Source organism: Diplotaxodon limnothrissa, linkage group LG22 (assembly GCF_057381915.1).
Source record: "Diplotaxodon limnothrissa isolate DT_005_m linkage group LG22, D_limnothrissa_male_GT1.1, whole genome shotgun sequence".
In the NCBI taxonomy this organism is placed as follows: domain Eukaryota; kingdom Metazoa; phylum Chordata; class Actinopteri; order Cichliformes; family Cichlidae; genus Diplotaxodon; species Diplotaxodon limnothrissa.
In genome coordinates this window covers 25,028,789-25,041,040 of record NC_140616.1, presented here as the reverse complement: position 1 = coordinate 25,041,040, position 12,252 = coordinate 25,028,789, and the positions used below count along the sequence as shown (strand labels likewise).

Here is a 12,252-nt window from a genome sequence, read left to right as displayed (position 1 = left end):
AGCGCGAGAGCATTTCATTCATAATGATGTAAATCCAAGCCCATTATGTATTCCTGATCTGAATCCTGGGTTGTGTGAAATCCCAGAAATACACGTTAGACAAAGTGAATCTGTGAACTAAGGTGTAGGTCTATTAGGTTATATTGTGGTGATCCTCGAGTTGGGGGATGGGTGTTCATACTGGAGTGCAAAATGAACACCAATGGAAGATGGACAAGAAAAGTTCAAAGCCATCAGGTGCTCAGTTTAGAAAAAATAGAAAAGAAGAGGAGGAGAAACGAGCAAAAGATACAGGTAAGCAGATGTGTCATTGGATAATGGCAGGTCATGTATCCTGAAACAATCAGAATCAGAATACTTTATTAATCCCCAAGGAAATAATGTGTGTTACAGTTGCTCCAAAGAGAAATGGTAAAAATAGTAACAGTAACAGACTAAACTCCAAACAATACATTATGTTACAGATTTTAATATTAATTAGTCATTGTCAACTGTTGATTCTTCTGTGTGTGTGTGTGTGGTGGTGGTGGTGGGGTGTTCGCCCGGGGCGCCAAACAGGCTGGGACCGCCACTGCGCGCCACTATCGCAGAAAGAGCTGAGGAGAGTCCCAGATGAGGGCTCACTCAGCAGCCGCGGAGCAGAAGCCAGGGGGGGTTGCATTGACGTGCCCGTGAGCTCCGCCAGCAGCCAGCTGTGCCAGAGTGACCGAGCCCCAGGCCGAGAGGCCGAGGGCACCCCACACCCAAAGTGGCCCAAGCGAGCCCCAGGCTCCAGGCCCCGACAAGCAGTCACCAAGGAGTGAGCCGGTGTGTACCTGGACGCCCATCCCCGGACACAAAGAATCACCAACGCACCGATGTCTGAGGGAGTCCGCCACTGGCAGGGGAAGTGGTGGGGGGAGATAGGCCTCCATACCTTGGAGGGCCCGAGATGTCCCTAGAGATGTGGCGTCTGATACCCGACCTGACATATGGACACAGACATACAGGTACACACAGATACAGACATCCATTCCCACCCTCATGCTCTCATATGCAATTACTCAACACTCACTGTTGAGTAATTGCATATGAGAGCACTGCAACTCACTGCAACCCCCCCTTGGCTTCTTTGGCTCTCGGAGGAGGCGGACGCACTTTTTCGCTTCTCCCTTATCTTCCCTGCTTATGTCCTTGTCTAGTCTCGTGTTTTTTTTGCATTTTCCCTGGAAAATTCTTTCACAGTCTGTTCTCTATAACCTAAAAGAGGAATTATGGATTGGATCAAATGGTCCCTAAATGCAATTGACACCCCTTTCTCAACGAGAAGTTTGGGCCTGAGTGCTGAAGATATCTATTCAGAACCATGGTAACAGGGTTCTGGCTGATCGGAGCTGGCTTGGCCCTGACTTATCGAAGAATTAAGAAAGCGGAACCGGCTGTTCAAACCCCCACAAGGCTGCCCGCTGGGATTGGAACGATGGGAGAGGCGTGAGTTTCTCAAAATGGGCCCATTGAGTCAGCACGGATAAGATCTTGGAGAGGCTACGGCTGCTGTGAATACTCAGAATAAGATCTCTGACTGCAGACTGGATACATCTCGGAAGGGCTAGCCCGGAATAACATCTCTGGGCGCAAAATTGGATGACATCTCAGGGAGGCACACTGCCGTGAGTTCTCAGAAATTGGCTCCTTGAGCACAAGAAATGACAACATCACAGAACACAAGTATGGCGAAGCTCGAGGCTCTCCAACGGGAGATCGAGAGACCAGTGTTGGACTGTAGAACTGCTTTGAAATTCATATGAGCTGTTCACACTAAAGTAAAAAATAACATCACTTATGCGGATACCCCTTCGGCGCCAGCTGCAAGGCCGGAGCTGAACAAAACACCCTGATAACGACTGTGTTTAGTCTGTTCCTTCCCATTCCATGCAAGGCCACCTGGGTTGGCTGGAAGACTGTTTACTTAGCCTGGCAGGGCGAAGGACACTGTCTCAGCTGAACTCTGGACACGCTCACACATACATATACTGATACTGATAAGCACTCACTGACGCATCACCCTCCCTACCCCGGATCCAACGCCACCTCCAACGCTTACCTCCCCTCTGATGTGGACATCGGGTCAGTTGGAGGCGCAGTCGAAGATTGCAGCGGTCCCAGATCAGATGTACACACTGGAACTCTTTCCCATGTTGCTTGTCTGTGTTTATTGTGCTATGGTGTGTTGATATCTGTGCATTCCTGTATTATCCTTTTGTGTTACACATTTCGATGCTTTTTTCCTCGCTACCTAGCCTGACCTGTCTCCCCAATGTGATGTTTGTGTATTGTATGTACGGTCGGCAAGGTCTGTCATCTCGGTTGTGGGCAAAAGACCTGCAACTGACAAATAAAGGCTATCTCATCTCTCATCTCATCACCCAACGTGGAGACAGACATAGAGAGACACTGTACACACAATCACACTCCCCAAGCGTACTCTAAGCCCCGGGTCTAGGTACCCCTGCCCCTGGAGGAGGAAACTGCACCCAGACCCAGGTGGTGTTACCCTTTTCCCTGCGGTGGGGAGAAACAGACCGCTCCGACTCCGCAGCAGCAGGGAGGCCCCACATTCCAAACCCCAGTCGGACGGCCAACTCCTCCTCCTAGCCCCCCGCTCCAGCAGGCCACAGAGAACGGGGGTGAGAGAAGACTCCAAACCTCCCTCCGCCCCCTCATATGTAGTGTTGATGCATGTGTGTTCTAAGATGCATTTAAAACCCAGGAGGGCATGGAGCTACCTGCCAGAGAGCAGCAGGTAAGCGCATAGCCCCTCCTGATAGCCCTCAATGTCTACGTGTATTTAAAATTGAGAGGTGGGCAACGACACCAGGGGTGAGGCATACACCCTGATGGTCTTTTGTGCCAACCCCCAAGATCCTATATGTATGTGTTATGAGAGTGTGAGTAATGTGAATGTCTAAGTTGTGAGATAAAATTGAGGCACAGGCAGCCAGAAGGGGACAGAGGGGGGGATGCCTCCCCTGCACCCGGGTGACACACCTTTACCCCAAGGCCCTGCATGTGTGGGTGATTGTGGTGGAGCGGGAAGAGGGAGGCAGTTGGAGATGGGGAGGGAAGGAAGGGAGGGGCAAGTGACCATTGATCAGTTTCATGATTGAAGTAGAAACAGGAGAGGGAGGGTGAGAGAATGAGAGAAGAAGAGGCAGCTGTGCAGCAAAGACACAGAATAACTCCAGCTTTGTGTCTTTTTCATCGTAGCTGAAGTCCGGGACAAACTACGTTCCTTTTCACCTCAATACGAAACGCGTAATATTTTCTCTGAATACGAGACGATTCCGTTTTTTAGGGGACGGTTGGCAACTCTAATAATTAACCTTATGAACAAAATAAAATTCAACATCAGTAACATCATAGCACCCACCCAGCTGTATAGAAACTCCGTCATGCTAGCTAGTACCCATTACAAAAAAGTCAGCATAACGGAAATAAACTCCACCTAAACTTGGTTCATATCTGACCCAGATAAACTGCAGGTCATAACTTCTTACCTGAAGTTCAGTTCACCTGACACTCGTACCGGCGGCCACCTCAGGTCTCTGCTCCTCCGGCCTCCCCTTTCCCTCATCCACCTGCTGGCCTCCACCACTTGCTAATGTTACTGAATCTGTGGAAGCTCCGTGATAGCTACCACACAAAGTAACGAATAATGACCTTACCTAAATCCCAGTAATGATTAACGCGTTCCTGATTTTGGCATAATAACTAATTACCGTGCTCGTTACCACAATAATAACGTAGTTACTGTAACGCGTTACTTAATAACGCATTGTCTTTTATTATGTTTTAGAAAAGTTTTAGAAAAGTTTTTCACTATTTAACATTCAGTGTCTAATGTTTAGTCCTGACATGCTGTAGTTTTTTCATGTTTCCCTTTGACTCAGATTTTTTTCCCATCTACCCTCAAATTCTTTGTCTGCCTTTGGATCAAAGAGTTTCTAAAAAAAATCAAGACAAGTCACCTCTTTTTAAAAATGTACATCAGGTTGACATGACATCACGTTCTCGAGTGTCATTTATCTTAGTGTGACAGATCTTTGGTAGGAGCACAGAAATGGGATGAGGCTTATTTCCAGGAATCGTGACAAAGCCGACTGGCGCTATAAAGCCAGGGCTTTCACCCACTCCAGCTTCAGTCTTAAACATTCCTCGACTTCACCTGTCAGGTTAAGCGCTTCACTCTGAAATCATGGCCAAGGACATGACTCTGCTGTGGGCTTCCGGATCGCATGCCTGCTGGAGGATAATGATCGCTCTGGAGGAGAAGAACCTGCAAGGATACAACCAAAAACAACTCTACTTTGAGAAGGGGGAGCACAAGTCAAAGGAAGTCATGGAGATCAACCCCAGGGGTCAGGTAGGTTCATATCACACTATGTAAACACTCATATTTGAAATCTGCATTTGTTTTCCTGAAATTGAGAAAAAGGAGTATTCACTTGGCATTCACAAAGTGTTTATGGTTTGCACTGTCTCTTAAAGCTTCCTGCCTTCAAATGTGGGGATGTACCCCTCAACGAGTCCTGTGCTGCATGCTTTCATCTGGAGGTGAGAACTCAAATGATGACTTGAATCTGAATGTTATGTCTCCACAGAGTTTCTAGTTTGGAGAACTACTTGTGATTATATGTTAAACAATGCGTTGTACAAACAGACACCCCACACCACAGAGGTAAAAACAACAACAGTGCTTCTTACTGCATGTTAAAAATTTCCATGTCTCCTCCAACAGTGCAAGTACAAGACGCAGGGAACCAAGCTGATCCCTGACTGCGAGGTTGGGAGAGCGCAGATATTGCAGCGTGTGTTTGAGGTTAACGCGCTCGTTGAGAAATCATGTAAGTTTGTTCTGACGCACTTCTGATCCTGAACTCTCTTCATCACAGTGTGTGTACCCCGAACAACGTTAGAATCACAGGGATTTAGTGAGTCTGTAAAGGATATATCAAGGCTGCTAAATCTCTTTCTGTGTGGCCTGGCTGATGTTGCCATTCAGAGGTCTGTGCTCTGGGATTTTGAACTGCGGAACTTGGCAACACTAAAAACCCATGTTGATGTTTGTTAATCCTGCCAGTGATCACATGCTCAGCCAAGCTTTTGCATGTAAAGTAATTGACTTGTCATGAGATTTGGCACTTTAGCACCTTGGCACAATATAAAATTCAGTTTTTTGCTTTTTACACATTTCCAGCAAGCGTTATCTACTACAACTTGAGGGTCCCAGAGGGAGAGAGACACGACTCTGCCGTTAAGAGAAACAAAGAGGCTCTGACCGCTGAGTTGAAGCTGTGGGAGGGATACCTGCAGGTGTGTGAATGACCTGTGTGCACGCGATCTCAACGACTAAACTAAACCCAGAATACAAACGTTGGAAATTCATAGGAGTAGATTTTAAACCTTGCCAGAAATAAGCTGGTCCATAAATTTCTTTTTAGGTTTTGTTGTTTTAGCCACACATAGTGTTGGGGAGTAATGGAATACATGACATTTAAAATACAAATTATGAGTAACTGTATTAAAAAGGCAGTATTCAGAATACAGTTACTTTGTTGAAATAAATGGATTACACGGCCTTCTTTTCCTGTTTCATATGTTAGGCTATGCCCTCTCTATTTTTGATAATTCCACGCCAGTGGAAACCCAAACAAAAAACGCATTAAGAAGCTCAAATGCCTGTGTCTATATCTCGCGGCCCATGTCACTTCTACTTGCAGCCCGCATAATGACGTGACAAAATATTTTTAAAAATTATTGTTCAAAAATATAAAAATTATTTTATATGATGGCAATAGGCAGATTGTTACAGGCATAGCCCTAAGGCATAGGTGTCAAACTCTGGCCCGCGGGCCAAATTTGGCCCGCAGCCTAATTACATTTGGCCCGCGAAGCCATACCAAGTTACTATTAGAGCTGGCCTACTGGTATTATACAGCTAATATATATATTGTTTAGTATTAAGCTTTGCTTGTTCCATATTCAGTTTTTCAGCAAAACGTGTTTTAGTCCATAAGAAAAGATTCATTCTTATATCTGGAGGAATAAATAACACATGTGCTCCAGAATTACAAAGTAAATAGGTGCTCTGGAAAAAGTAGTGTTTTCTCTTTGAATAAAAACATTTAATCTTTGCAGGATAGGAGTGATGAGGCTTCATTTTAGTTCCCTTTAAGAAAATCCTTAAACAGTAGCATAAATGTAAATATGAGGTATAATTAAAGCAGAAGAAGTAGATGTAAAACAGCTGCATGGTGATTAGCAGTGTAGCATGACAGCAATAAGGCTTATATCACAAAATCAATCTTGCCTTTGAATTTAAGAATATAATTGAGATTGAATATTTATTAAGTCAAATGTTAACCATCTATCATAGTTAAATGATCTATATTATATGTGATTTCTAGGTTTTTACCCTCCACAACATTTTTCTTCTTTTATTTTTAGGCCTCGAGCGGTTTCATTGTAGGAAAGGACTTTACCTTGGCCGACGTGGTTGTTTACCCAAACGTTGCCTATCTCTTCCACTACGGGTAAGAGGACTAAATGACCAGACACATGAATGAATAGAATAATAGTAGAAATGAATTCACACTGACTTTCTTCTTTCCTGTAGGCTTTCTGAACAGCGTTACCCCAAACTGGCAGAATACTATAAAGGTCTGATGAACAGACCCAGCATCAAAGCCAGCTGGCCTCCTACTTGGAGGAACGCACCGAAACAGGAAACACTGAAAGACATCTGAGATTCAGGCGCTCATTTGTTACCACTCCTTGCACTGCACTAGTGATTCATATGCATTTTTTAAAATATAATTTGTGACAATAATGTGTGATTATTACTGTGCTGTGACCAAAATAAGCAATAAAAACTGAGTTTATATTTTATAGCTCATCTGTGTTTTGTTTCTTTGCAGTGGGGATATTTATTGTTAATATAATGTTAACCAAAATCAAACTTTAGGTTTGATGTTTGGATATCAAGTTAAGAATCTGCATTACACCCTTCCATCAGCTTTGCAGAGAGGTTACTTCACCCAGCTATAAATCTTTGTGTTTTGGAAATGAAAAAGCTTCTCAGACCATAAGGGCTATCAGAACCTTTTACCTTTTTTATTAAAAGAAAGAAAGAAAGTGAACTTGGGGAAAGGCAGTGGCACAAGGTTTGTCTGTGGGTATCTGTGTGCACACTTGTGTGAACACCTCCCAATGCACCAAAGGCTCCTGGGCAAGGGCCTGGCCTCAGTGCATACACCAACCCACAACCCCGGTGGCACACCAGCCAGGACCCAAGTCCCACAGGCCAACCAAAACCTCAGCCCATAAGGTCGCCCCGGACAGATTTTATTTTTGCAGTTCACACTGACAGTCTTAGCAATGCATGAGGAGGCGAGAGCCATGTGGACTATGTTTATCCGAAATTGTAGATTTCAGACACTTTGATAAGTCTTCACATATCTGGCACCAAAACTTTTGATGGACAGAACCAAAGAGCGTGGCAATAACACCAGACGGCTAAACGGTCTTTAGAGCGGACTGAAGCGCTACGGAAAGTGGCAAGATCCGCAGCGGAGGAACGGACGCCCTCGTCAAGCAATCGTGGTGTACTGACTGTAAGATCATTTCAAACTACTGAAAATGTGGAATTTCTGACTCCAAGGCTAATGCCGTTTTATTTGCCCAGAGAACTGCAGTGCATCATTGTGAGTGTCGTGTATATCCCTCCTCTGCTAAGGAGGAGGCTGCACTGAAGGAGATGTACGACATGATCAACGAGCACGAAAATAAACACCCAAACGCTGCTGTAATTGTTTATGGGAAACTCATTGTAATCTCAGGAAAACTATGCCTAAACTGCATCAGTTTGTTACCTTCCCCACCAGGGGAAATAAAATACTGGATCACTGCTACAGCAATATCAGAAATGCCTTCTCAGCTCAACCAAAACCTAATTTCGGAAAGTTTGACCACCTGGCAATCCGGCTAAAACCCACCTATAACAAAAAGCTCAAGACAAACCCAGTCACAGTCAGGACTATTAACACCTGGACTGACAGTGCAAAAGCCAGCCTGCAGGGCTGCTTAGAGACCACAGACTGGAGCATCTTCAAAGGAGCAGCATCTTGTGGACAACTTTCTTGTCTATGGTGAGGAAAACGACCTCATCTTCAATATGGACAAGATCAAGGAATTAATACTGGACATCAGGAAGAACCCCCCCTCCCCTGCAGCCTCTTATCGTCAAAGTGACAGAGGTGGAGAGGGCCAACGGCCACAGATTCCTGGGACTGCAGGTTGCATCAGACCTGAGCTGGACTCTCAACACCACAGCAACAGTGAGAAAAGCCCAGCAAAGGCTTTATTTCATTCAGCTGCTCAGGAAAGCAGCCGAATGACACAAAACAAAACAGAAACCCCCAGGAGTCCAAACACAAAATGTTCACAAAGGCAGTGGAGCTCAAAAAAACAGAGTCCAAAACATAGTTCAGAGGGGCAACCCGGAGGCCAATCAGCACAACAGTCCATCACTGAACAGTTCTGGAAGCCAACCGTGCCAAAGGCAGTGGCAGCATAGAAGCGGTTCAGGAGACTGACCACTACGTCAATGGAGGCTACGGAGCAGATCAGCAGGCCTACCCGGCAGGCGGTGATGCTGGCGACATCCTTCAGGAGGCCTGCCACGGGTCCGGTGGCAGCAAAACAGTTCAGGAGGCCGCCCATGATGGCGAAGATGCCCAGCTGATGGCCTGGAAAGTGGCCAGTGCCGACGAGGTTCTGGCAAAGGACATGGACGTGCAGACTGAGCAGAAACTGATGGTGGCGTGGCAGCCGCAGGACCAGACAAGGCAGGACCAGACGAGGCAGGACCAGGACCGTTCAGCAGCGAAGATAGGCTGCTGAATGGGCCCCGCGGACCCTCCAGCAAAGGCAGACGACTGGAAGGGCCCCTTGGACCCTCCAGTGGAGGCAGATGGCTGGACAGGCCCCTCAGACCTTCCAGCTGGAACGTAAACTGGCAGGTGAAGGGACCTCCTGAACAGGACAGAACCAGCAGGTGAAGGGACCTTCAGCAGGATCAGAACGGAACCAGCAGGCTGAGATACCTCTGGCAAACACAAAGCAGGCTGGAGCTGCGCAGGGCTTTTACTCTGCTCTGGCAACGACAGCAGGGTGCAGTCCTCAGCTGGCTTCTTAGCCTCCAGGGGTCCAGAGTCGGCTAAGGGTTGAAACTCAGTCTCTGGGGAAGCCCTGGAGAGAGTTACTGTCTCCAAGCAGGCCACCTTTTGAGGAACGAAATAGTCTTAACAGGTTTGTCTCTCTGCTTTGAATTAGTGGTTGCAAAACAGTCCTTTACGGATTGTATTGACATAATTTGCTGTACAGGAGGAGCAGATGAAGGTGATCGCTGAATAGGTGGTGGAGTAAATAGCCGAACTGATGGCTGAGCTAATGCATGACCTGCAACCTGAGCAGGTAACTGAGCAAGAAACTGAACAGGCCATGTTTCTGACGTCACTACAGCATTTCCGCCTGCTGTATTGTGGAGAAATCTACTCAAGGCTTTATTTATTTTCTAATGTGTGCCTCCTCAACTTTTCTGTCCTCTTTCCTCCAGCCTGTGATCCAGAAAGGCTATGCCATTTTTAAGGATGCTTTAATTCCTAAAACAAATGTGGGAATTGCCAGAGGAGAAATTATTGAGAATACTACGCTGTTTCCTTTGCGAAATCGTTTTATCTTTGAAAAGAAGTGTGGCACACACGGAAAACAATTTGTTCCCGCTGAATATAAAACCTCACTGCCCTCTGCTGCTGGATTCTCTTTTTTCACCATGTGGACTCAGCCTAGAGAGAAAACAGAAAACACGGTGACCTGTGTGTGTGCGTGTGTGTGTGTGTGTGTGTGTGCGTGCGTGTGTGTTGGTGTAAAGACAAGGTGAGTCTTGTTTCCATTGAAAATCTTCATAGTGTAAGTGATCTGTCAAGTTTAAAAAATGGAAACTCACTGCAAGGACAGAACAGTCATATTGAGGCCAGAGTTCAGAGAAGAACAGCTTGACACATTTGATCTGAGAGGAACAGCAACTAATGTAACCACACGTTACAACCAAGGTTTGCAGAAGATCGTCTTTGAACTCCCCAACACGCCCAGCCTTGAAGTTGAATTCATTTCATTTAAAATTTCCTCTTTATTTATGTACAAAAAACATACAGATCCAGCATCCCAAGCAGCTGGCCTCCTGCTAGGAAGGACACTGTTGGAGTGAGACTTTTAAAGGCATCTTCGACTGAGCTAACTTTTCCTGCTGTCTGCGCTGCTCTGCAGTGACTTTGTCACATTTGTTATTTGAGACACCCACCTTACATTCATCCTGCACCTGTGCAGTCTTGACAGAAGGGGACATTAAATGAAAATGTTCTTGTTTTTATGATTACTGCTGAGATGTCCCTTTTGATGTGATTAAAGAAATAATGTGGTACATGTTCTAATGTGAAATATCAACCTGTCACCCACAATTCATACTCACAATACATCAGGAAGTCTGTCTACAGACACAAACAAACTTCTACGTGTGTGTTTGTGTGTGTGTTTTCTTTCTTTCTTAATGGGAGAGCCAGCTTAAGTCCTATGGGGAAAAAAAGGATCACAAAAAGTCATTTCCATTATTTTCCAGTAGCTGTGTCTGCAGAGTGCACAGGAAAGGTTATCTGTGCAGTTATACAAGCAGTTTATAAATGTAAACTATGCTCAACCACTTCACTGTTGGAGAAAAGCTTTTTTAAAAAGACATAGTCGAGTCACATAGCAGCTTACAGGTGTGGCTATTCAGTGACATAAGCACATTCACTTCAGTTCAACTTTATTTATATAGCACCAAATCACAACAGTTGCCTCAAGGGGCTTTATACTGTGAGGTAAAGATCTGAAATAACACAGAGAAAACAATCAACCCCAACAATCAGACGGCCCTTTCACAACACAGTCCCTTTCACTATGTGGTGCCGTTTGTAAAGTGAAACACGCTGAAATTAACGGCAACATTTCTCCACATTTAGCTCAAATCTTTACAAAAACATGTTTTTTTCGAGTCATTTTTTACAACAATTAGTAAAATATTTGTAACTTTTTATATTTAAAACACAATTTTAAATGTTAAATCTACATGTTCTCTGTCAGCACTCTCACTCTAACCCAACAGAGCTTTGGATTAACTGATGGCTGTTCTGGAAACTTTTAGAACAACCTGATGATAATGTATTACTCATTATGTTTATTTGGGGTTTAATGCAACTGCAATTAAAACATTTATGATCGTAGTAATTAAACCAGCAGCCTGTGGTTTACTTGGGCATGCTAACCTCTGTGCTTTGTCCTACTTTACTCTGCCTACAGTTGCATTGCAGGTTAGAACAAGCCTTGAAACATGTGTGTGTGAACTTGTGGCTAAAGATAAATATCAGTACACACAAAACTTCTAAATACTTTGCTGCCATCTCAGCATACTGACACAAACATATGGGAAGAAATCTGTGCCATCAACAACTGAATTTGAATAAGTTAAATTTGAATTTGAATTGCTCGGATTGAATGTGAATTGTAACTTGAATAAATGCTTTTAAAAACTGAATATGAATTAGCCTAATTTGAAATTCAATTTATTGGTTTGAAAATGATCATCACTGAACTGAAATTGAATTTTATAGTTTGAAAATGAATGTATGTATTACATGTATAAGAACAAGCGTCATGTTAACAAATGATAGCCGTACAGTAACTTTTATGCTTATTGTAGCTGTTAGCTAAAAACGCTAATTTAGCGTAGTTTGCCCTTAATTCAGCTTTGACAAACAAATATGATCGACTGTTTCTAGTAGAATTCCAAAGTTGTCATCTTGTACCCTGTCAGAGCCCTGTATGCTTGCAGAGACCCCTACAGTAGGGAAACATCAAAACGGTGTCCAAACCTTTGTGTTTTAGCTTTATTTATGTCTTACACAGCATCCCTTATACATGTAATACATTTATTACCAACCTGAGAGTTTATCCGCTGGTCAATCGACATGATGAATGACTTCTGAAGTCTTAATTCAGCTCAAGACGCTGTAGATTCCCGTCAGTAACACTTTCCGTCCGCTAGTAAAACGTAGTTCTATTAATCTGCGCTCGATTACTCTTGAACCAGAACCGGATGTAAGTCCCCAAAAAACTGAA

At 44.4% G+C, this 12,252-nt stretch overlaps 1 protein-coding gene across 4 annotated transcripts; it reads left to right on the top strand.

The window, feature by feature from the left end:
* The first annotated feature begins 4,234 nt into the window (after positions 1–4,234).
* LOC146609989 (glutathione S-transferase A-like) lies at positions 4,235–6,785 on the top strand. 4 transcript variants are annotated; one of them, XM_085346768.1, is made up of 7 exons: positions 4,235–4,402; positions 4,528–4,593; positions 4,778–4,883; positions 5,237–5,354; positions 5,506–5,514; positions 6,495–6,572; positions 6,656–6,785. In XM_085346768.1, the coding sequence occupies exons 1-7, from the start codon at positions 4,235–4,237 to the stop codon at positions 6,783–6,785; spliced, it is 675 nt and encodes a 224-aa protein (XP_085202894.1). The 4 variants fall into 4 exon arrangements, with proteins under 4 accessions (XP_085202894.1, XP_085202892.1, XP_085202891.1 ...); XM_085346766.1 differs by lacking the exon at positions 5,506–5,514 and having other exon boundaries at positions 4,778–4,858; positions 5,212–5,352; positions 6,487–6,572; XM_085346765.1 differs by lacking the exon at positions 5,506–5,514 and having other exon boundaries at positions 5,237–5,352; positions 6,487–6,572.
* Positions 6,786–12,252: the final 5,467 nt, after the last annotated feature.